At 46.1% G+C, this 23,053-nt stretch overlaps 1 protein-coding gene across 2 annotated transcripts in view; it reads right to left on the bottom strand.

Annotated features, from left to right (window-relative positions):
* Positions 1 to 443: 443 nt before the first annotated feature.
* Positions 444 to 23,053, bottom strand: part of PARD3B (par-3 family cell polarity regulator beta) — a 917,882-nt gene continuing 895,272 nt past the window's right edge. For both annotated transcript variants that reach the window (XM_059702879.1, XM_059702877.1), the window contains one exon: positions 444 to 3,672. In XM_059702879.1, the coding sequence (XP_059558862.1) occupies positions 3,315 to 3,672 (358 nt within the window). In that variant the 3' untranslated portion in view covers positions 444 to 3,314. The remainder of the gene's footprint in view (positions 3,673 to 23,053) is intronic.

Genomic DNA, 23,053 nt, shown 5'->3' with positions numbered 1-23,053 from the left:
CATGTTTTACTTTTATTGAGTTTGGTGGCGAAAATAAAGCTACAGTGAAGTCTCAAATCTCTTCTATCAGGCAGTTGTGACCGTGGGTCTGTGGATCTCACCATGCTCTTGATTATAGGATCTTTGCTCCATGATGTCCTCTGCGGGATGGGGGTAGGGGGTGGGGGGGTGGTGGGGGGGTGGGGAGGAGTGGGGGGGTGTTTAATGCATACAGACCAAAAAATCCAAGAATAATGAGCTTCACAGTAATTTTTTTCCAATTTTTGTTCGTTACTCAATTGTGATTTAAGTAAATGTTCCTTTGAGCTTGCCTTTCATCTACTGATTTGATATAGTGGGGGAGCAATTATTGTACCAAGAGTGATACTACCACAGCCAATGACACGACAGGCTAATGAAATATTGTGTTTCTCTCCCTGGCAGAGGACTAAATTCTCCTGCATCTAAAATTTTTCAGTGGTTTTCTCCCTTTCATCTCTCTACTCCTGTAAAAAGGGACAAAAACAGAGCCCTTTCAAATATCTAGTGACTTGAAGCCAAAAGCATCATTTTCAAGGCATAAATGACCCAGCAGTCAGATCACAAGTCAGGTGGGTGTATGTCGATGGATTTGCAGGTCCCTGTGCCATCATTCCTGGGAGCGCTGTGTGTGTGTGTGTGTGTGTGTGTGTGTTGTGTGTTGTGTGTGTGTGTGTGTGTGTGTGTGTGTGTGTGTGTGTGTTTGATGGTATTAGCGTTCTGAGATACAAAGAGACACGTGGTTGAGTTTCTCCAAGGCCCTAAACTGGGAACTATTTTCTGCTACTGGGTACCTACTGATTATAGCCTGGTCTTCTAAACACTCTAAACAACCTGTTCCCTTAAATACTGGAGAGTTCTGTAACCTCGGGTGGTGAGGGTTGGTACAAAGACATTTATAAACCTTACATTCAAGCTGCTCTTAATTGTTGCTTGGCTTGACGGGACCTCTGTCGTACACATAATGTTGGGTTCTTTCGGGCAGGGTCAACGGGGCATGTTTTATGCTTCAGGCAAGAAGAGAAAACTGCTATAATCATTTTGTGGTTCACCTTAATAGTACCTTCACATCATTGGCTGCCTCTCAGGATTAGCAGCTGTTTTACTGTGTATACAACACAAAACCATGCTTGGAGCAACTTACCCTGAGCCTGCCTGCAGGGGGTATTGTGCTCACAAGGCGGCAACGGGGTGAAAATATGGGCTTTCTTCCTACAAGGACCACTCCTCCAATGCACAGAGAATTTCTCTTCATGCTGCTTCCCTTGGGCGACCTCTTGTCAGTCTTGGCCTTAGTCCAGAAGCCGCCTTCTGGCTGGTCTATCTGCAGTAGTCCACAGACATTTGGTTAAACTATGGGACATACTGAAGAGCTGATTTTCAATGCTTCAAATCAAGTTGCATTATCATCACCTTATCACTTTCTTCTTGGAGGTTTATTTAGATTGAGGGGAAGGCAGCATTCAGCATGTGGGCAGGGAAGCCCTATAGCTCACCTGCACTCCAGGTAAGCAGGGCTGGAGATCCTCAACCTCTTTGCACAAATTGCAAAGGATCTAAAGGCTTAAGAGAGATGAGAGAGGGAAAAAAATATCTTGGAGGTCTATTCTCAAGAGGGCCAGAAGTAATTGTAGTTTAGAAAACGATACCTCTTAAAGTCCAGTAAGTAACACCATTTAAATCTAAAACCAGCAGTCACATCATTCTTGGTAACATAACTCTATTTTAAATTAAAAAAATAAGACTAAATTGGGCTAGATGGATACTCTATATATTCAATAATACTATAATTTATTAAATCCTATCAGTCAGAGATATTCTAATATATCAACTGAAATACTTCTAAATTGAACTCAAGACATTTTTATTTTGGGGAGGGAATAAAGAAGGAATGTGAAAATGCCTAAAGTATGTCTGCCGCTCCAGGTTTGACTGTTGCTCAGTCTTTTGTTTGCATTCTCATTTGGGTCAAGTTGTAAGTTTTAGATGTTCTATTGAAAAAAAATGGAAAAATAGCTGCAAAGCTCAAAAGCAATTCGGATGGGTCTTGGAGGTGGGGTTCAGCTTTTCAAAAACATAGACCTTCATTTCCCAATTGGCCATCCTGGCCTTGGTCTTGTCCTGACTTTTGTGAATGAAATACAGCAGATACAGAATGACCTCGTTTTATGTGTCTTTTCCCTTCCCATCCCTTCTGTTTTCTTTTTTTCCCCCTTTATTATTCCCTTACCCATCAAATTTTCCAGAAAGCATTTTTATCTTTTATTCTCCATACTGCTAATCACACACGCACACACACACACATGAGTCAGCCACCACCATCCACTACCTGCTGGTTCTCAATCTCCGAAGGCCACAGTCAGCCTACCCTGTCCCCGGGGTCCAGATGGTATTGTTTGGCACTGGGTCTAGAATTGGCACCTCCAGGGCATTGCTTCCCCTGTGGCCTAGTCCATGGGCCCTCTTTTTCTCAAGTACATTCTAGTCCTCCAATGGGAGGCTTAAAACAGAGGCCCCAGTTCTAATAATTACAGGCAGCAGACCTGCGGGTGACTCTGAAACCACGTGTCCCCATGCCATTGTGCTTGGGACATGGGAGGAAGAAAGGTGAGGATCACGGGAATTTCAACCTGGTCACTGTGGTCCTTGGAATAGATTCCTTCTGGAAGTTCTGACTAGCTTTGCACATTCTCCCAGGACACTAATACTGCATTCGCATCTTATTTTTATACAAAAGTGAGGAAACATGAAACACTTATACCACATGAATGGTATGAGGAACCTGAGAAATTCTACAAGTAAAGAGATGCAGTCTTCCTCTGGGTAGAAAACGTTCCAAGGAGATCACAAGTCAAGCTTGCTGTTTCCTTTCTCATTGAAAAACTACTCACTTAAGACGCCCATGTTTGCAGCCACTACTCCGACTTAATACAGTGGTTGGAGCTTAGCTTCTGAATGGAGACGATCCAGGGCAGTGGCCGTTTCACGCTGCTAACGCTGAGGGTATCTTCTTTGTGATTTGCTTGTTCAAATGCCACTCATGGACGTTAACCGTTCTAAACGTACTTCAAATATCAGGCAGTATTGTTTTTATGGCCCATCCTTCCTCTTTCTCCCGACATTTCCCCTCCAAAAACTCCTGTTTCTTCTTTTTCCCTCTAATTAGCAGTCAGGTGTTACATTCTCAATCAAAAAACCTAATCTGTACGCAGGACAAGTCTTAACAGGAAGGCCTTGAGGAAGGGCGATGTTAGCTGTCTTCCTCTCTGGGCTGCGCTGGGCTTGGTGGTGTTGGGCTACACGGCTGCAGTCATGGGGTTCTTCTGCCGGGGGTCCTGGGTCCGGTAGGGGTACTGGTCTGGGCTGCCCCCTCGGGGGCCTGGCCTGCCCATTTCCTGATAGGCTGGCACTCTGTGGTGCTGAGGGGGTGAGGGCGGGACATCTTGGCGGAAGGGTCCTTTGTGCTGGGGCGCTGGTGGGGGTGGGTAGTACTGGGGATACCGGAGATCTGCGACCCTCAGGTCCGGGGGGCGGGGGTAGCTCCCTTTGGGCGGATGCATGGGGTGAGGCCCTGGGTAGTATGGGAGCTCCCTCTCCTTGTAGAGCCCTCGGGGTGCTGCTGTCAGATAGTCTGCGGGATCGGCGGGTCCTCCCCTGGGAAGAGAAGAGCAGACACATGTCAGTAGTTACTTGGCTGGCTGCCCCGCTGAAGACACATTCCCCACGTGTGCACCACAGAGGTCCCGACAAGCCAAGCGGCAATGAAGAGCCCCTTGACTGTAAGCTTTAGACAAGCCTGTGTACCAGCCCCCCACTGTCACCACCCCGAGGCTGAGAACTTCCCCCACGATTTAGGAGAACAGGTGGGTGTGGCAATGGGAGGTGCGCAGAAGTGACTGCGCCCTTATACAGAAGAGAGGGAACCTTCCTCTTCCCTGTCTCCTTCCTGGTGGCCATTGGAGTGGCCATTGCAGACCACAAGGTGAACGCCATGGGCTGAGGAAGGCAGGAGCCTGGCTCTCTGACACCTCGGAGCCATCAGATCAGCCAGGACTGCGTACACTCAGATTGGTACATGAGAGAGAAATATGCTTCTACTTGTTTAACTCCTCTTAGGCCAACTAGTTTCCTAAACAAGGCAGAGCTGGGCTCTCTAAGGCTGTGAGCATTCCACCCTCTCCTTCTCTGCCTGCTTGAAGCCAGCCCCACGTATGACGGCAGAAACATCCAGGTTCCCCGGAGCCGTCAGGCGCCCATGGCTCACCCTCGCTTCTCTCCTAGGTCTTTGGTGCTCTTCACATGGCCACCGTCTTGGTCTACCTCTTGGGTCTTCTGCCACCTCCCGGTGGGGATTAGTGTGCCCTCCCCTCTCTCCAATTCCCAGAAGAGGTCCTAACCCAGAGCTGGGACCTGCTCCCCTGGAACCTTGATGAAAGCCATCCTCCAGCAAAGCCGAGAAGCGCCAGGCCAGTAGCAGCGCGGGAAAAGCCAAACCAGCTGTAGGTTACACAGCGTCGCCGGGAGGCACGCAGGAAGGTCCGGGGCGAGAACAAACGCTAACAGAAAGCGACCCGCCTGGATCCTCCGCTAAGACAACAGCTTCTTCTGATTCACTTGCCATCCCAGAAGCAACCCGTCTCCAAACACATGACCACATCTCACCAGCCCGGGGCTAAACAGATGCCTTCTGTTTGCGGCTCTTAACTCCCACAAACCTTCCGTGGGCGTGTACACCACCATCGCCCCAGATCCTCCTCGCTTTTCCCCCTCCCCCCTTTTAACATATTTTTAAAGGAAAACAGCAACAATCATAATGAATGAAAAGCTCTCCAACATCAGCGTACAGGCTGGTCGAACCCTTGAAAGCAATGGCGTCGCTGTGAGAACAGAGTCTGTGGCTAATCAAACCCCGTCATGCGGGTCAGGATCACCCTGTCATCGGCAGGCTGATGCGAACCCAGCTCTGCAAGCCCCTCAGATCCATGCAGGCTTGACCAGCGCCGGCTCCGAGCAGGTGCCAAGCAGCACGTGAGCGCATTTATAAAGATGAACAATAGGATTCTCTCTCCACTTCTTGGCGTCTTAATTTGGCTATGTATAACAATGACAGATAGGCCTTCGAGCACGGGGTAATTTAGTCCGTGAGAGTTTTCAGATAAAAAAATTAAATTGTTTACGTACAAGTTATTATAACGTCAATGGCGATGATTCAGTGCCGTGCGCTTCGCTCTATTTTAAATCGCCCGTGACAAATCGGGCACGATCGCGCCTGTTACCCCAGCCAGGGGAAACGAGGGACCAGGATTTCTCCCCTCTCCCTGAGAATTTTATTTCTGATTTAGGAAACTTCCAGCATTCATTTTATCTTTTATCATAAAATATTTTGAAGGCCCTCGCCGCCCCACCCCCCGCCACACCCCCCCTCCCCCCCGCGCTCATTTCTATTTCCTGGGGTTCATGTTGGAGATTTCTGAAAAACTTAAAAAAAAAAAATCCTTAACCTGTGCCTTCCCTCCAAATCTACTGGAGCTTTTCTCCGCATGAAGTGAAACATGTGGTTTTTCTGCACTCATTTTAAGCCCGTGGGATAAATCACTGACATTTGCAACACACAAACATTATCTGCTTTAAAATGAACACACAGCCGGCGCTCCCTGCGGGCCCTCTTAGCCTGGATGCTTCCTGTTTAAAATGGAAAGAGAGAAAGGAGGAATTCCAGGCCTCGGACTTTTGGGGTCCTGTTCTCTCCCTGGAGGTTCCTCTCTTAAAACAGAACATTATAAAAGACAGGCACGCCTTGTTTTTTAATTTAACTTTTTTTTACTTTTGGAGAGAAAACCCAGATCAAGTGGCGACAGGGCAGAAGCCACCCCGAGAGCCACCAGGGCAGTGCCCATGGGGACAGTTGCTATCTCTTTCCCCACACCTCACCCCTGCGGCTCCTCCACCTCTCAGGGCAAGGGGGGGGGGTCCCCCTGGGCAGAGGGGCAGAGCTCAAGATGCTGTTCCTCCAGGCGCAGGCTCTATGCCTGGGCATGTGCTCACATGGAGGCTCTATGCCTGGACGTGTGCTCACATGGAGGCTCTATGCCTGGGGGTGTGCTCACATGGAGGCTCTATGCCTGGGCGTGTGCTCACATGGAGGCTCTATGCCTGGGAGTGTGCTCACATGGAGGCTCTATGCCTGGGAGCGTGCTCACATGGAGGCTCTATGCCTGGGCTTGTGCTCACATGGAGGCTCTATGCCTGGGAGTGTGCTCACATGGAGGCTCTATGCCTGGGAGCGTGCTCACATGGAGGCTCTATGCCTGGGCGTGTGCTCACATGGAGGCTCTATGCCTGGGCGTGTGCTCACATGGAGGCTCTATGCCTGGGAGTGTGCTCACATGTGGCAGAGACCGAGTAAGGTAGCTGTTCTTTGTCAAGAAATGAAATCCTGGAAAGCGTCTTACGCTGTAGAACTCATCACAACAGTTATGGCTTTACATTTTTCAGAGAGAAGGAAAACAATGAGCTGGCCTATAAAAACACCGTTTAAGGTTCAAAGGGAGCTAGGAGGATTTGTCTTTTTTTATTTGGGGGAGGGGAGTGGCTGTTGTTGATAATAACTTTTTGCTCAAAAGCAAGCATTTTCTACAGACTTTCTCCAGAACAACAGAGAAGTGCTTCTGAATAATGTACACACACACCCACACACACACATGCATACACACACACACACACACGCACACGCACGCATGCACGTGTATGTGTGAATGATTTTTAAACAGAAAAAAAAAGCCCTCCTCATTAACAAGGAATTTGAAAGGAAAAGGGTAGAAGAAAACGGAGCTGAAATTTTAGCCTTGTTAATCTTGAGTTTCCCTTTTCATCGTGTCTTTATTTGGGTGAAATTTTGTATTTGCAGGAAAGCACAGAAACCAACCCATTCTAAGGCCTAAGAAATGCATATCCCAGTGACCAGTGCTTTGAGTCGACTCTGAGGAACTCAGCCGCAGCTTTCTCTGAAGATGCTGATGCAAAAAAGGGTCCAAACAGAAGATGTATCAGAACTTCCAGGCCCCTCATTTTCCATGTGACCTCCTGAGTTTCATCTGTGGGTGTTATTGTTTTTCTTAAAATCAATTTCCCACTGAAAATCTCACCCAGGAATCATATTTACTTAAGGGAAGAGAAACAAGCGTATGTTTGCTTTCTTTATAATACAATTCTTTGGGGAAGTTGCCATGAAAATATCTATATTTTTAAATTTCCACTATTTACTTTTTTATTTTAGTTTTGCTTAGGCTCATTGTTGAGGCCAAAAGGATTCAGATTTTGCTCTGAAAACTCACAGGAACTATCTCAGACATACGGTTGTCAATCACATAGATGCATGCAATAATGAAAGTTGACCTTTAAGTCTAAATGTGAGAAAGCTATATGATACAGACATGTGAAGAAACAATAAGGATCACTTTCTTTATATGAGGTTTTCCTCCTTTTGCCATTTTGGTATGTCACTACTTTTCATTAAACAAAGAAGGGGCTGAATCTCAGAGGCTACGTGGGTCAGAGAGCCAGCCCCTGGGTACCAACAGTCTTGAATTTATGGCAGGATGGAAGGTATGCTCCCATATTTGGTAAGACAATCCTATACTGGGAAAGGGCTCAGTATTGGGTGAACTGAGTCACTGGAAAAGCATTTTAGTGAGGGACGAGATAGCCATACTTACTATATTTACTGGAATAGGTGAAGGGGCATGAGCTATTTTGAATCGCCCCATTTCTCCTTGCACATCACCTCCTCTTCCCCCTCAAATGCAAAGAACACCTCTTTCTTCTGAACTTACTACAGCCAATGATTCTCACCTCATCATCTCCCCCCTCCCTGTGGCTAGTTTATCTACTGGCCTGGAGCACAAACATCCTGAAGGAAGGAACTGAGCCTCATACATCTAGTATCTACCGCAGAGCTTGGCACTGGCCTTTGCGCATCACAAGAGCTCCATAAAGTTCTAGTGAATGTGTTCAAGGGAGTTTAACATAAAGAGAAAACCCACTAACATCTCCAATAACCACAGAGGGTCAGGTGTGTTTAGGGGTTGTGAGTGGGTAGCTGGGTGGAGGAATAAAAAGAGAAAGTGGACTCTCATTGAGATCCAGCGACTACAATGGCCGAGGTAAGACTACTCCCTAATTTTTCAAAAAGGAGACATGGAGGGGGGAGGGCAGTGGGCTGAAAAAAAAAAGTTGGATTGTGTCCAACACAGAATGACTGTAAACTTGATCAGGGCACAGATTATTATGTTTGTCTTCGTTGTCAAGAACAAAAGTATACTGTCTTATCTCTGTTGTCTTGCATGGTACTTGAAACATAGTAGGTGCTTAATAAATCTTGGACTTGAATTTAATTGCCTTGACTTACCAGTAAGTTTAACATGACTAATTGGTGATTCAAGAATCATTTAAGGATTATTTCTATGATGGTCTAGCAAAGACATTTTCTTTATTACTGTCAGAACACAACAATCTAGGAACATCTTATTGTAAACGTTTAAAAACTACAGTACCCATGGTCTCAAATAAAGGGTCTTAGGGAGACAATTTCAAAGGTGAAAACCAGGTACAAGCACCACAGTTCCAAGTACCTGGGCTTGAGGATAGATAAACACCTTCCAGAGGTAGAGGTCATGGCCAGTTCCCCTCTGTCACAGAGCTCCCCACCTTTTCTCCACCAGAACACACATGATGGGTGACCTTCATATGAACCACAACAGAGGCAGAGGCTAGGATTATGTGAACTTCTCTACCTCCTGCTGGAACTGAATGCCCTTCCCTCCCACTCAACAAAACGACACAAAAACACAAGGACATTCAAGCGAGTGGGGGCAACATTATCAAAAGTGACAAATCTTTGCAATAAATAGCCGATCGTGACTCACCTATGTGTATCAGGCCTATGTTTAAGAACCGCCGCTTCATCCATCCAAGGAGCTCCCTTTAGGAGGAAGGACAGGGGAAGCTGAAGAGTGACAGGGGAGAAACATCTAGGGCTGAGCCGGAGTTTAGCAGGTGTGAAAATAAGATACACAGTAGAAAGTGTGAAGGCCACGAGGAAAATCTCCCAAAGGGCAGAATCCGGTTCCTCTTAATTTCTGTAAAATACCGCCCACGTGAATCACTGCAAAACAAAGGTAGCCTGTGTGGATTTCCTTCTGTGCTAATAATTGACTGTGACCAAATTTGAGGTTCAAATGAAAGGAAGTAACATGATGTAAAACTGCTGGTGATAAGAGAGGTCCTTGTACCCCTTGGCAGAAAGTCCACGTGTAGGTTACTTAGTGGGGAGCTGATGTTGGTGCCTTCCTCTCTGATTCTTCCACACACGTGGCAAAGCTAAAAAAAGACCAGCACAAACAGTATTCTTGTAGGCGCCTGAGTCCCCCACGCTATGTGGCCAGAGATGCTTTCAGTCTGTTTGGAAATTCCTTCCCTGTCAGATTTCCAGTTACAGGCGTTCCTCCTCCACCAGGCGTGAATGTATGTGGCTGCCGGGATTAGCAGAGCCCTCCGCACTGTACGCGACACAGCTATGATTTCTGCAGATTTTACAGAATCGTAAAATACAGTGATCATTTGATGGCCTATGTGGCAGAGATGATTTCAGAAAGAAAAGCCGCTTTCATCACTCACATATCCCAGGGTGTTATGAGGACCGGACTCTCGCTCTTTGCTAAGAACGGGAGTGGGAAGAGATTTATCAGCAGATGCCTTTGGCCCTTGTTAGCACCGAGGAAATGTTTGCAAAGAAAATGAAAGAGGGATGAGAGTGACTGAGTGCTCAGAGGACATTTCTGAGGCAGTTTAAGACAGTTTTAGAATTTTGGTCACTCACATTTAATTTCTTCTGTCATGTTTTACAGCAGTAACCACAAATAAGAATTCAATTATTAACAGACTTCATGTGTAATTGGTATGAGACCCTAGATAACCCGTTAGCAGATATTACCTGGAAAATGGCCCTTAAGAAGGTTTCATCCTATCAGACAGTGGGAGGTATTCCCTTAAAATAGTCCTGCTAAAATAATTTTTTTTTATGAGGGGGAGTGAGATTTTTAAAGTGGGTGCTGAGGAGAACTAAAAGGGGTAACATGAGAATATATAGAGAGAAGGAATCTTAGAAAGCTCAAACTGCTGTGAGTGGCCCCCCAAAAGCCCCGAAATCCATTGAGTGATACTGCATGTACTTATCCCATGGTCTTTTTAACCTCAGAAGATACTTTATTTAAAAAGAATGGCAACACCCTATCCGGTTTGGCTCAGTGGATAGAGTGTCAGGCTGTGGACTCAAGGGTCCCAGGTTTGATTTCAGTCAAAGGCACATACTTCAGTTGCAGGCTCTTCCCCGTCCCTGACCCTGGCCGGGGTGTGTGCAGGAGGCAACCAATTGATGTGTTTCTCTCACATGGATATTTCCCTCTGTCGTTCACTCTCTCTTCCAGTTTCTCTGGAAATCAATGAAAAAATATCCTCGGGTGAGAATTAAAAAAAAATAAAATAAAATAATTGAATGGCAACCAAACTAACAAATCATCATAACTTGTTAGGCCACTAAAATCCTCTCTCTCTCTCTCTCTCTCTCTCTCCACTAGTCCTGGAATGTCAATTCTAAATGCTGAAGATTTTATCGAATTGTCATGCAAGAGATGACAGTTCAACTTCAAGGTCACACTTGGAGAACCAACAGGTTCAAGAGCGTAGGGTCCTGAATTCTAAAGACGGCTTGCCTGCTCCTTAGAAGCCCTGCACAGTAGCCTGCCCAGGTCACTGCCTGCAGACAGGACATTCTAGGAGAAAACACACTGTTCATGAGGGCTGTTTCTCCCTGATGAATTTAGGCTTTATTTGTTCTTAGAGTAATACATACAATTGATGGATAAGATATGTCTATGACTTATTCAAAGGTATTCAGATATCATAGAGCGGCCACATCTTCACCTGCCCCCATTCCTCTGCCATTAATTTCTATGCCTGGGCAATCGGAGGATTTTGATATAAATACCTATGGTATTAGATCATCAGAACCCCTCTTCACGGAGGGCAAGCACCGCAATGAACGAGTCTTACATATATGCCCACCTTTGTGTGGTGTGTGTGTGTGTGTGTGTGTGTGTGTGTGTGTGGAAGGGCTTTCACACCTTAATTTCATTAAGACCCGAGTGCACGCTACCACGGCAATTCTCTTTCTCCGTAATTCAGAAGCAGAAATAGCCGTGCTGGGAAGAGTTCTGCTACTCTACCTGATGTGCTCAGGAACAAACCTCTAAAGCTGGACTTAGACTTGCCAAGGTTTGACGGTTGCCACGCACAGCGGCTCTTTCCCGAGGGCCCACAGCAGCCAGTTCCATCCTAAGCATTTTCTCCACAGTACCATGCTTGGTCCTCACAACAGCGGTACAAGAGAGGCACTATGATCCTCCCAGGTGTGCAGATGAGAAAGACAGGGAGATGAAGTAAGGTGACCAAGGTCACTCAGGAAGTAGCAGGGCCCAGAATCAAGCCCAGGCCAACCGACTGGGAGGTCACACACACGGCCTCTAAGCTCGACCATGCAGCCTCTGATCTCTCTTGCTTGTCACCTGCTCGCAATGTGCCTGTTGGCAGCAAGTGGGGGAGTCAGGATGTGATTTTTATGCAGTAGGATCTGGAGCAGGAGAGCGACGTGAATGACCTCCCTGTGGGGATGGCTCCGCACGGAGGTTCTGCAAGCACCTGAAACCGCACAGGAACAAAATGAAACCACCATCCCTCCCCAGAGCTGCTGCCCTACCAGCATGACACACTCCACATGAGCCAAACCAGCAATCTAGGCTCCCTCTGTCACCCCCACTCCAGCCAGAAACTGGGTTCCAGAAAACGCTCTCTTAAATATTCTTGGCTATCCACCCTCACTGCCGTGGCCTTACGGCCCTCAAATCCCTCTTCAACTGGACAGGCAAGAGCAGAGCAGGGCTAGCGGACAGGCAGGCCGCGCGGGGGGCCAGCTTCACAAGACAGCAATTCGACAACGCCAGGCTGAAGGCAGTTGAATTCTGTAACCGTCAAGCCCGTGGCCACCAACTCGGAAGCAATTTCGAGCGCATTGCACTTACTCTCAAGTGAAAATGTGGCGCAGTTTGTAAAGCCAGGGGAGCTCAGTTATCTTTTGGGGACTGTGTGAGCGTTTACTTTTTGGGGGGGGATATGATACTCTCGAATGTAAATCCTGACAACCAGCAAGTTTTTTGCTTGTGTCTGAATATGAGATCTTGCCGAAACTGGTTTGGCTCAGTGGATAGAGCCTCGGCCTGCGGACTGAAAGGTCCCAGGTTCGATTCCGGTCAAGGGCATGTACCTGGGTTGCGGGCACATCCCCAGTAGATGTGCAGGAGGCAGCTGATCGATGTTTCTCTCTCATCGATGTTTCTAACTATCTCTCTCCCTTCCTCTCTGTAAAAAATGAATAAAATATATTTTTAAAAAATGAATATGAGATCTGCCATAAACCTTTTTAATTTTATTATCATCAGGTAACCTTTTCTCCCAAACTTATAAGACTAGGTGAGGTTGATATCACATACTTCATAAACTTCTGGGTTTACTTGCTGTCTTAAGAAATGAGCGTGCTGGTATTAGTATTTAATTTACAAGGGAGCCAAAAGAGAAATGGACGGGGACCAATGTGAAAATGGGTGCTGGGTTTCCAGACTTTTGGGTGGGAAGGGTTTTGACGCCAGCACCTCAGATACTGACTTGATTTCATCTCCAAGCAGGTTTCCTGTGGAAAGAACCTTCCTCATCTTTCTCTCAATAGTAGCATGAGCTTCCTGGTCCCGCCCTCAAGGAGGGGGCACACTGAAGGAGGCACAGTGGCTGTTGATAACTGCTTCAGCCACACTCATGGTAGGTGTGTTTTGGAGGTCTCTACTCTAACAACCTCCCTGATACCCAGCGCCAAGACAATGGGTCCAGTCTCCATTTCCACCACCTAATACAAGAAGGGAGAGGGAGAGAGAGAAATGATGAGGGACAATCATTGATTGGCTGCCTCCTGCACATCCCACACTGGGGATCGGGCTCGCAACTCAGGCATGTGCCCTGACCAGGAATCTAACCGTGACCTCCTGGTTCATGGGTCGATGCTTAACCACTGAGCCATGCCAGCCGGGCTCTGTATTGCTTTTGATGTAGAACTGAAGCACCTCATGATAATGTTCACCAAAGTCTGGAGAGTAATTCCTGGCCCTCCTCTCCTGTCTGTGCTGAGCAGGTCCCAAAGGCCCAGGCTGGTGCTGGTGGGCACACAAGGCTCAGCTGCTGGCCCCACTCAGCCCTTCTACCCAGAATCCCTCTCATTATTCAGCAGAACCCTTTGGAGACAGCATCAGCAAGACGGACTCTGAAAACCATCACATCCTATTCAGCTTTCATTCTCTGCCGATGAAATGGGGTTATAGCACCAAGGTGACTGAACTATATTGTGGAAGTGATTTTCAACAAATAATAAAAGTTATTAAGAGCGTCTTAGGTACTGAGCTGCCCGTTCCTGCCTTGGTCTCTTCATCCTGTGGCTGCTCATTACACGGCTGGTAAAGGCTGGTTATTAACATCATTACAAACCTGTTACTTTCCAATCTCCTTTTATGGAAATTAGAGCATTCTTTGTCCTTTCTCCTTCTGTTGTAATATAGCCCGACTGTCAGCCCAGCCTCCCCGGGTTCCATCTTGCCTTTGATGCTGGTAAAATTGAGCAGTTAGCAAATCAAGGCTTGTTATAGCTCAAACTGATTGGCACTATGAAATGCCTCTCATCATTCCTTCTTCTTCTCTTTGTCCCCAATGTTCTTGTACAGTCACCCCCTCCTATGCCCCCACCTCCACTCCCTTTAGCAAACGAATGTGTGGGTCCGGAGCCACTGATAAGTGCTTTTAAAAAAGATGCAGCAAGACAAGCTGTTGTTATGAGTGAGCTCCTTCAGATGTTATTCCATCCTCCATTTTTTCTCTAATTCACTGATTTATTGACTTATTCCTTGAGCAATTCAGAGAGCACTGCACAGCCACGCTCGCTTCTGTTTCTGAGTGTTGCCTTGCTCTCGGTCATGTTTGGTGCTGGCATGTGTACCAATAATGAGATGGTTTTCCCATTTTATACATGAATTCTATTATCAGCACAGCGGAATCTTGATTCTTAAAATCAGTCACGTAGCTGAAGCTTTAATAATTTAAATAAAAGCTTATCATAGAAAAGCAAATATTTATAAGTGGGAGGCATCTAATTTAAAGGGATTAATTAAAAGTAAATGCTGAAGTGATTTAAAATGAAGGAGCCATTTTTCTATATAAAACCCTAATATGCAAATAGACCGAACAGCGGAACAACTGAACAATCTAACAACTGAACAACCGGTAGCTATGACATGTGCTGGCCACCAGGGGGCAGGCATGGAACATGGTGGGCATCGGCCGCGGCGGGATGGTGGAGCAGGTGAGCAGGGGCACCAGACCAAGGTGGGGCGCTGGTCACTGTCATAAGGGTGAGCCTCTGGTGGTTACTGAAAATTCTTTGCTCCTGTGTTCTGCAGTCTTGCCTGGTGCTCACACCTGCTGCAGGCACCGGCCCTGCTCGCACCTGCTACCAGCGCCGGAGCCACTGCCAGAACCGCTGTTTGCACCCACTGCCGGCGCCCAGCGCTGGCCCCAATTGCTTGGCACTGTCAGGGGATGCAAGTGGTGACTGCTGGCCCTGATCACCCCTGAGGACTTCTCCACCTCCCCCTGCTCTTGAGGGGCAATCGGGGCAGCAGCTGCAGCTTGCACTCACTGCTGGCACTGGCTCCAATCACTCTGAGACATCAGCAGGTGGGAGTGGGGCTGGCTCTGTCAGTGCATGGGAGTGGTGGCAGCAGGAGAGGGGCTGCCAACAGGCAAGGGACCAGGGGCCATGGCGGGAGGGGCCCGGCGGGGCACGGAGGATGGTCTGAGACCTGCTCCTGGGTCCACTGCAGCCTTGCAGCCCACAGTTCCTTTCAAGGTGCACAAATTCGTGCACTGGGCCCCTAGTTACTAAATAAAACGTATTTACCATTTGCCCCATGCCAGCATGCCCTTGAACTTCAGGAGAGATGCGGCCTAGGCTTCCCTGAGGACCTCAAGGTGCTCTAGGGTTTCCGGTCTTGGGGGATCTTGGGGTGCACCTCTGCGTAGTAGGGGGAGTGTGGGGCTCAGAGGCACTAGACTGGACTTGAACTGAACAAGGCATTTCATGGACTTATGATCCAGGTGATCTAACTCTTTCTGAGTCTCAGTAACCTCATCTGTAAAATGGGGATATTACTCCTGCCTTTCCTCCCCTTGCAAGGTTGTGATGAGAACTGACTAAGAAACAGCAATAAACAAACAAAAAGACCAACTTCACAAAACTCTTCAATACTTGTTGAATTTGAAGCCACAATCACTTAAAAAAATAATACTGTATATTTTATATGGAGTTTAAGGTGATTGTCCAAAGATCTAGAATGAGCAAGTAAACAAATCTGTAAACAAATTCAAAATTTATGACCGAGAGCCATGACCCCTACCTATGCGTCCCACTCCACATCAGTGGGTGTCAGTGCGGGAAATCCTCTAACAGAGGTTGCAACATGTAGGCCCCTCTGGATATACACACATAGAGTCACAGTATAGGCTTACGTGGTGTTTAACATTTCTGTCAGGTAGTTGCTGACATTTAAACATTGAGGGCTTTCACATAAAAAATGCAGCTTTTTTTGTTTTCCTTTAAACACAGGCCTTACCTTCATTTAAGGTGGTAACAGTGGGAGCTGCCCTCCCCCACCCCCTGGAGGCAGGGACATAGCCCTCCTTAGGTTGTCCTTCTGCCTGCTTCTCTCCTGACAGCCCTGACCTGCCCCCATAGCCACTTAGGGGTGCAGCCCCTGCCCCATGGGAATAAATGTCACCTGCTAGATTTCTGCATCATTGTACTCCATTTACATCCTTACATCCTCTACGTATAGATGTATTCTATCCAAACTGCTCACTTTGAAGAGGGAACGTGCCCTGGGAAATGACTGAAATTTCTACCACTATCCCTGATCACCTTTACATCTTAAAAAATGAAGTCTCTGTAAATGGCTCTGTGTTAGGGAGAGCTGCAGAATGGAGAAGGGACCCCGTCCTTGGGGGGTTTCAGACAAGTCATTTCACTGTCTCAGGCCTTATCTTCAACCCTGGAAAATGAATAGGTTGCCCCAATGAGTCACTGGGGTGGGGGTTACGATTTCAAGTCCAGGAAACCACACAGGCTCTAGTCCACATGGACCTCAGGTCACACTGCTGCGTTTCAGCCTGACCTCTGCCAGGTCACCAGGCTGGACTTCTTTACTTATCTGTGCCTTGGTTTCTCCATCTGTAAAGTAATATGTGCTTTTCTTCTCATAAGAGAGAAGGCCATGGTATGGGTGAAAGTGCACTAGAGGAAAAGTGGGGTAAGAAGATCCTAAGATCTTATATTACTCCCATGACTCAAAGGTTGCAATTATGAAGGGAAGCTTGCCTTCCCTAATGGGATTTCTGGATGTGACCTTGCTCTCCCCACTGAGAGGCATTATGTAGATACCTTTCTGACCAACAAGGTGATACTGTGCAAGTTTAATCCAGCCCACGGCAGAGTAATGCCAGACCTCAGTTCAAGGGTACGTGTGTCCCACTTCAGAAAAACTGGATCCTAATTTGCCTCTCTGCCCCATGCATTTTATGAGGAATGTATGTAGTTAACTGTTATCAGGTGGTTAAGCAATTTGATGAGGTGTGAACTAGCCCCTTAATCGTTTTATTTACAACATACTTATCCTCCCCTAACATCCCATTGGGGAATTCTCTACTTAGTTGATTAAGTGAAGTTTAGTGAAGTACAATTTGGCAAAACCAGAAGCTGAAAAATACTCCTCAGAGTTTTAACAATCTTAGAGTCATTTGTAAGCGTGCAACACACTGAGCTGAGGTTTAAAAACAGTGGCAACAACAACAACAAAAATGGATTAAACTGTTAATTACCTTTTATCCCCACCACTTAGAAAAATAATAACACAGAGAATCAAGATGGGAAACATAACTACAGTTAGATGCACTTGTTCTTCTCTGGGTGCTGCTTCCAGTAGAAAGAAATGGCTTCAGGGAACCATTCACTTGTTGGGGATAGATAATCAGAACTGCTTTTAGAAGCTGCTAAAAGCTTACTTAAAAATAATCCTCTTATCTTTCCTCTGTACTGTAGCTTAAATCTGGATGGATGCAACTCCTAATGTTGACCTAGCCTAGAGGGCCACCTCACTCCTTGGTTGGGGCCTCTGCTAAATGATCCCCGAAATATCAAGCACTTATGAAAAGGTAGGCACCCCAAAGACTTACCACCTAGCCTGGTAGACAAAAAAGGCGATGCCAAACAAGCCAGGGCGCATATGCTCAGTGTTAAGTGCCATGGATTCCTGCTCGAGGTAAGGGTTTGGATGAGGGAAGTCAACAGTGAAGTAGTAATAGTCCTTCCACACAGTCTTCAACAGTAAGAAAGTGTTGAAGGAAGAGTTGGAGATGGGCAAACGGAGAGAAGGGGATGGTGAGAGATGATGACGCTATACACGAGGCAGTTGAAAAACGGCAGGGTACTGGGTAGAAAAGCTCAGAGGCCAAGAAAGGTTCTTCCTGGTCCCTATTTCTGAGTCAGATGCCCTTCTTATGAACCTACTGAGCAATGTCAGTAACATTTGAAGATTAAGTCATAATTGGTTTAAATTTATATGGTGAAATTATATAAGATCATGGAAAATCTTTCATGAAGTGCAGACGTTATACTTGCTTAGGGAAAAGCTCTGCCTCTGAGGAACTGCTGACCACTGTCTTTAATTGTCTGTTTCCTCATGTGTCCCTCAATCAACTATGAGCTTTGCAATGGAAGGACTGTTACTGCTTCACTGCTGACTTCCCGGTGCTTGGCACATGGAAGGCACTTGAAATCATACTTATGAAATGAATGCTAGATCCCTGGTGGGAACAGGAGTCCTCTTTTCTTTAAACTGAGTGGGACTTACACTGGCCAACTGAGGAAAACACACACAACTTCTCATTTGAGTTCTAGCCACGGGCCTTTCTCCACCACCAAATGGCATCTTTCTTGTTGCCTAGTGACCACGCTCCCATCTTGGACACCAGCTCCAGTTGATGAGTTTCTGTTGTCATGGTTGGCTCAGCTGCACTATGGTAAACAGGAGTACTAGGCTTAGGGTCAAAACTCCTGGGTTTAAGTTCTGACTTTGCCACTGGCTTTGAGTAAGAAATTTTCATGTTCACTTTCTTCACCCAAATGTGGGGAATATAATGCCAAACTCATAGGGTTGTCGGGAGAAGATTGTGTGGAACAGCACTGTGTAACTGACAGAGCCTTCCTCTATTATAAGGTAGTATGAGCATTACCTCTCCACTCTCTCCAGGCCTGAGCTTCTGCCCTACCCATTAAACTCCTTCAAGGAAGAAGTCCTAGCCCTGAATCTTAATACCCAAGGCTGGGTGTCTTCATTTGCTGCCGGACCTTCCTGGTGCTAACAGAACCTCTTTGTCTTTAGTCTTTGACAAGAAGCTGTGTTCCTCTCTGCCCGTTGGGATCCTGGGTTTTTGTTCAAACTGGATGGACTTCTTTGTCTCTGAAGACCTCAACATCAGATTTCTTCTTATCTGCTTCTGCGGGGGCCTCTCCTGCTCCCCTTTTCTACTTCTGGGTGTGCCTGTATTTAGGTCTCAGCCAACTTTGAGCAGAGCAGCAATCTTAACCATCAGCACAGACCCCACTACAAACATTAAGAAGTGAGATGAAATAGCAGCGGAATTAGGCGCAAACAGTTCTTGGCTTCCGTTTAATGGACCCGTGACTTAGGAAAGCTGCTGTCCTCTATAATATAGACTCAGTTTCCTCATCGGTAAAATTGGGAGAGTAACGCTTACCTGCCTCACTGAGTAGTTAGGAGGGTTAAATTAGAACATCTGTAACTCACTTAGCCCAGTGGCTGCCTGGGCATGATAAGTGTTTGATAAAGACTGGCTATCATTATTGTTATTGTTTTTCTTCCTGCTCCAAACTTGTATTGCTTATTCCTGATTCCATAACGTATTACTTGCTTTTCTCAGTCTTACAAATATTCAAGTATGTCCAGAGGCCCTTTTCTATTCTAAAAGTCTGCTTCCTCCAGATGGGTCTGAGGCAAGTTATTACCACTTTCCCAATATTTATAGACTATGTTCATAAAAAAACTGTACAAGATATACTAACATGTACACTCTGTTTTTGGTGCAGCTCAGTTACATTCTTTAAGACTAATTGCTATTTATTAGTGTGTCCACTGTGATGCCACCTCCTGGGAATTGTGGAGGAATCACTGGAGGATTGTTCACGTTCTCAGAGAAAGACAAACACAACTGCGTGTGTAGCTAGGAAGGGAGCATGATGCATACATCCAAACCCATAGGAAGTTGGGGAGCAGCCAAGAGACCATGACGCATGATCTCAAAAGAGACATATTATCCCCATCTCTAGTCTTTCTCTTTTATGTGGAACTATCTGGACTAATCAAGCACTGCATTGCATTTACTGGAGGAAACATTCTTGAAGCCTGTGGGTCAGATGACAATCAGACCCAGAAATAGAAAGCAGTTTTGGAGCGTTCGTCTGACAGATCATTTTTTAGGGTTTGGCACTCATTCTGCTTTTTATGAGTGTTCAATAAGATCTTTACTTTCCCCTTCATCCCTGATTCTATCTTTCTCCTTCTTGCCTTGTCATCAGGGCTGGGGCAGAGGAAAGGTGCTGTTCTTTCTGCCTAGCATCTGCCCCATCTTTCCCAGGTGTACTATCCTATTCTTTGGGGATTCAGTCCACGTTGGAATGATTCCACTCTCAGTTCATGTCGTTCAGCTGAAGTGACTCTACCCATGACTCCACAGGTGGAATGTGACCCGGGCCTACCCATCAGAACCTTCCACCCCTTTCTCCTCCCCCCTCCCAGGCACAGTGATTATTTATGCCTAAGTACACAACTCCATCAGAGCGGCCTGAGATAATTCTAGGACTTTTGTTGGACCCGTTGAAATGAGGGAAGGCCTCTTTTGCTCAAGTGGCTAAAAAGATAGGAGAAAGGCCTGGTGCTGTGGGCACCCATCTCAACCCCAGGGCAGGAGAGTTCGTCCGAGAATGGGGCCAATGCACCAGAGTCAAGAGATGGTGAGAAGGGAGCCAAGTCCTAATGGCTTCCCCTAATGGCTGCTAGGGAGCTGAGCCTGAAGATAAGTCTGCCCTGGGACTTTTTTTCAGTTATGTTTGCCAGGAGATTTTTGCCCCGTATTTGATATACCTCACTATGTGAATAATGTAGAGGGAGACCAATTATGCTTACCTATCGTTAGTGTGTGGAGCAGCAAACCTGATGGTATAAACACAGGTTCCAGGGGATAACATTCTCAGAAAGGACAGATGGCCATCCACTTTAGAAACCACCTGGGGAGAGAGGCGCTTCAAGGCAGCTCACGTGGCCACAGCTTGGCCCAGGTTCCAGCATCTCCAGGGCGGGGAAGGTGAAAAGCAAAGGGCCAAGAATAATTCCCTCTTTGAACCGAGATCAGAGGACAGTGGGTGGGGAAAGAGAAGAGGCATGGAGCATGGGAGGGTACCCAATGGATTTTTAGTCCTTGAGAAACTTCCTTGAGGCCTAGCTGCCTGTGCCAATAACTAACTTTCATAACTACATATGCAATTATGTTAATCTATTTGCAAAAAAAGTGAATAATTCCACACCCTGGTCCTCTAGCAATTATCCAACAGGTGACAACAATGAGAGTTTGCAAATAAGTAGTAATTAGTTGCATAAATATAAAGCCTGCCGGGAAAGTTCCTGCCTGCTTAGACCTCAAGGGCGTAAATCAAAGAGAAGACACCAGTGACTTCCTGTCTCTTTCAGCCTGCGCCTCTCCCTTCCAGCCACAGACACATGCAGCCTCTACTATCCTCATCTCTGCCTGTGTGTCTGTTCACATAGCGCATTGGAGATGGGCCTGGGTCTGGAGCTGCTTTGAGAAAGAGGTCTGGAGAGCCTGCCTTTTATGAGACTGTAACCTCATCCTGCGGCACACTGATTTCATAAAAGGAGTAATGAGGCTCATGATGTTTATTTGAATGGCAAACAGACGGTTCCATGGCCTAAGAACATGGAAACCTGTTTTTCCGGGAGCAGCACAAGGCAGCCAGACTTGCTTGGGTTCCCCCCTGCGCTTCTGAAAGTGCAGTGAGCACGAGCCAGGGCATCCAGGGCTCTCAGGGAGCTGGAGTTCACCAGGGACCATGAAGGAATTGAAGATTTCTGGAGCGTTCAAGCTCTGCCAGGACGTGGCCTGGAAGTAAAGCCCAGATAAAAATGGGCCTCTCCTCTCTCCTCCTCCTCCTCCTCCTCCTCCTCTTCCTCCTCCTTTTCCTTCTTCTTCTTCTTCAAAATTTACCAAGGTATAATTTACATGCATGAAATGTGTCCATTGGAAGTATTTAGTTCCATGAGGTTTTACACATGTACACATCTGAGCCACCACCAGAATCAAGGCTATGGGTGACTCTTTTTACTCTGTTCCATTCTCCTTTTTCTTTACCAGCTCTTAAACTGAGCATGCCCTGGCTCCACAGAAGACACAAAAGAAAATCCCACACTTACAAAATGCATTACTTGTCTGGAAAAACTCCAATCACTAATGCTTGAAAAAACTGCTGAATGCATCTAAAAAATTAAGGTCTGGATGGATAACAAAAATGAAAAAATTTGAGTTTTGGAATAATTTTCTGGGAGAGATATACAAACTATTCAAAACTGAAATTTTGAAAAACATGCCAAGTCATCTCAACGACTGTGCATTGAGAAATGCTTTATGCAGAAATCCTTTTTTTCAAATGACAGAAATACAACTAAAAAAGAATAGAACCCAAAAAAATTTGCTTTCAATGAAAGAATTCTCACATCTTAATTAGAAAACTAACAAAATTTAATACAAACCAAACCCCATCTGATTTAATACAAACCAAACCCCATCTGATCCACTCAAACCCCATCTGATTGAAAGTAGAAAACTGTCCTTCCTGCACTTGCACCGTGAAATGTCTGCACTTTCCATCCTCAGCTGGCTGCATATTCCTTCCTGGGTTTTGCCTTCCTTTCCTTTTCTGCCTTAATATTTAGTTGAATGCCTACTATGTGCCATGTACTAGGCAAGGCTGAGGATACAGTGGTGGCAAGACAAGACCCTGCTTCTTAAGGAGCTTATGGCCGTTGCTTTCCATCTCTTAAGTCCACTTCCATTCTCATCCCACTCCTAGTGGGTCTGTTGCTCTTTGCAAAGCTTGGCTATAAATGGAAGGCTGGAAAAGAGAGAGGAAGAGAAATCGGGAAAAGAAACGCAGCACAGTAAATATTTCCCATTTGATAAAGACTAGCAATTCTGTTTATTTTCCCACCATTTGTCCTGGCTAGGGTCTATGGTAGAAAAAGATTCTAACAATCCAAATCAATGAAAAACAAAAACCCAACAGGAATAGCCCAGTCCGGAGTGCTCATCTAAAACAGAAGTTTCCCTCAGCAGCTCTCTCTACAGCCATGCACCAAATAACGACAGTTCGGTCAACGGCAGATCGCATATACTACAGTGGTCCCATACGATTATAATGCAGCTGAAAAATTCCTGTCACCTAGTGACATTGTAGCCACTGCGATGCCGTAGCACACGCATTATTCATGTGTCTGTGACAATGTTGGTGTAAACAAACCTACTGTGTTACCAGTCCTATAAAAGTATAGCACATACAATTATGGATAGTACAGAATGCTTCATAATGGTAATACATGACTATGGCTTATGCATTTACAAAACTATTCTTTTCATCAAAATTTCAGAGTGTGTTCTTTCTACTTATATAAAAAATGTTTGCTATAAA

Source organism: Myotis daubentonii, chromosome 7, assembly GCF_963259705.1.
Source record: "Myotis daubentonii chromosome 7, mMyoDau2.1, whole genome shotgun sequence".
Classification (NCBI taxonomy): domain Eukaryota; kingdom Metazoa; phylum Chordata; class Mammalia; order Chiroptera; family Vespertilionidae; genus Myotis; species Myotis daubentonii.
This window is presented reverse-complemented; position numbering and strand designations above follow the sequence as displayed.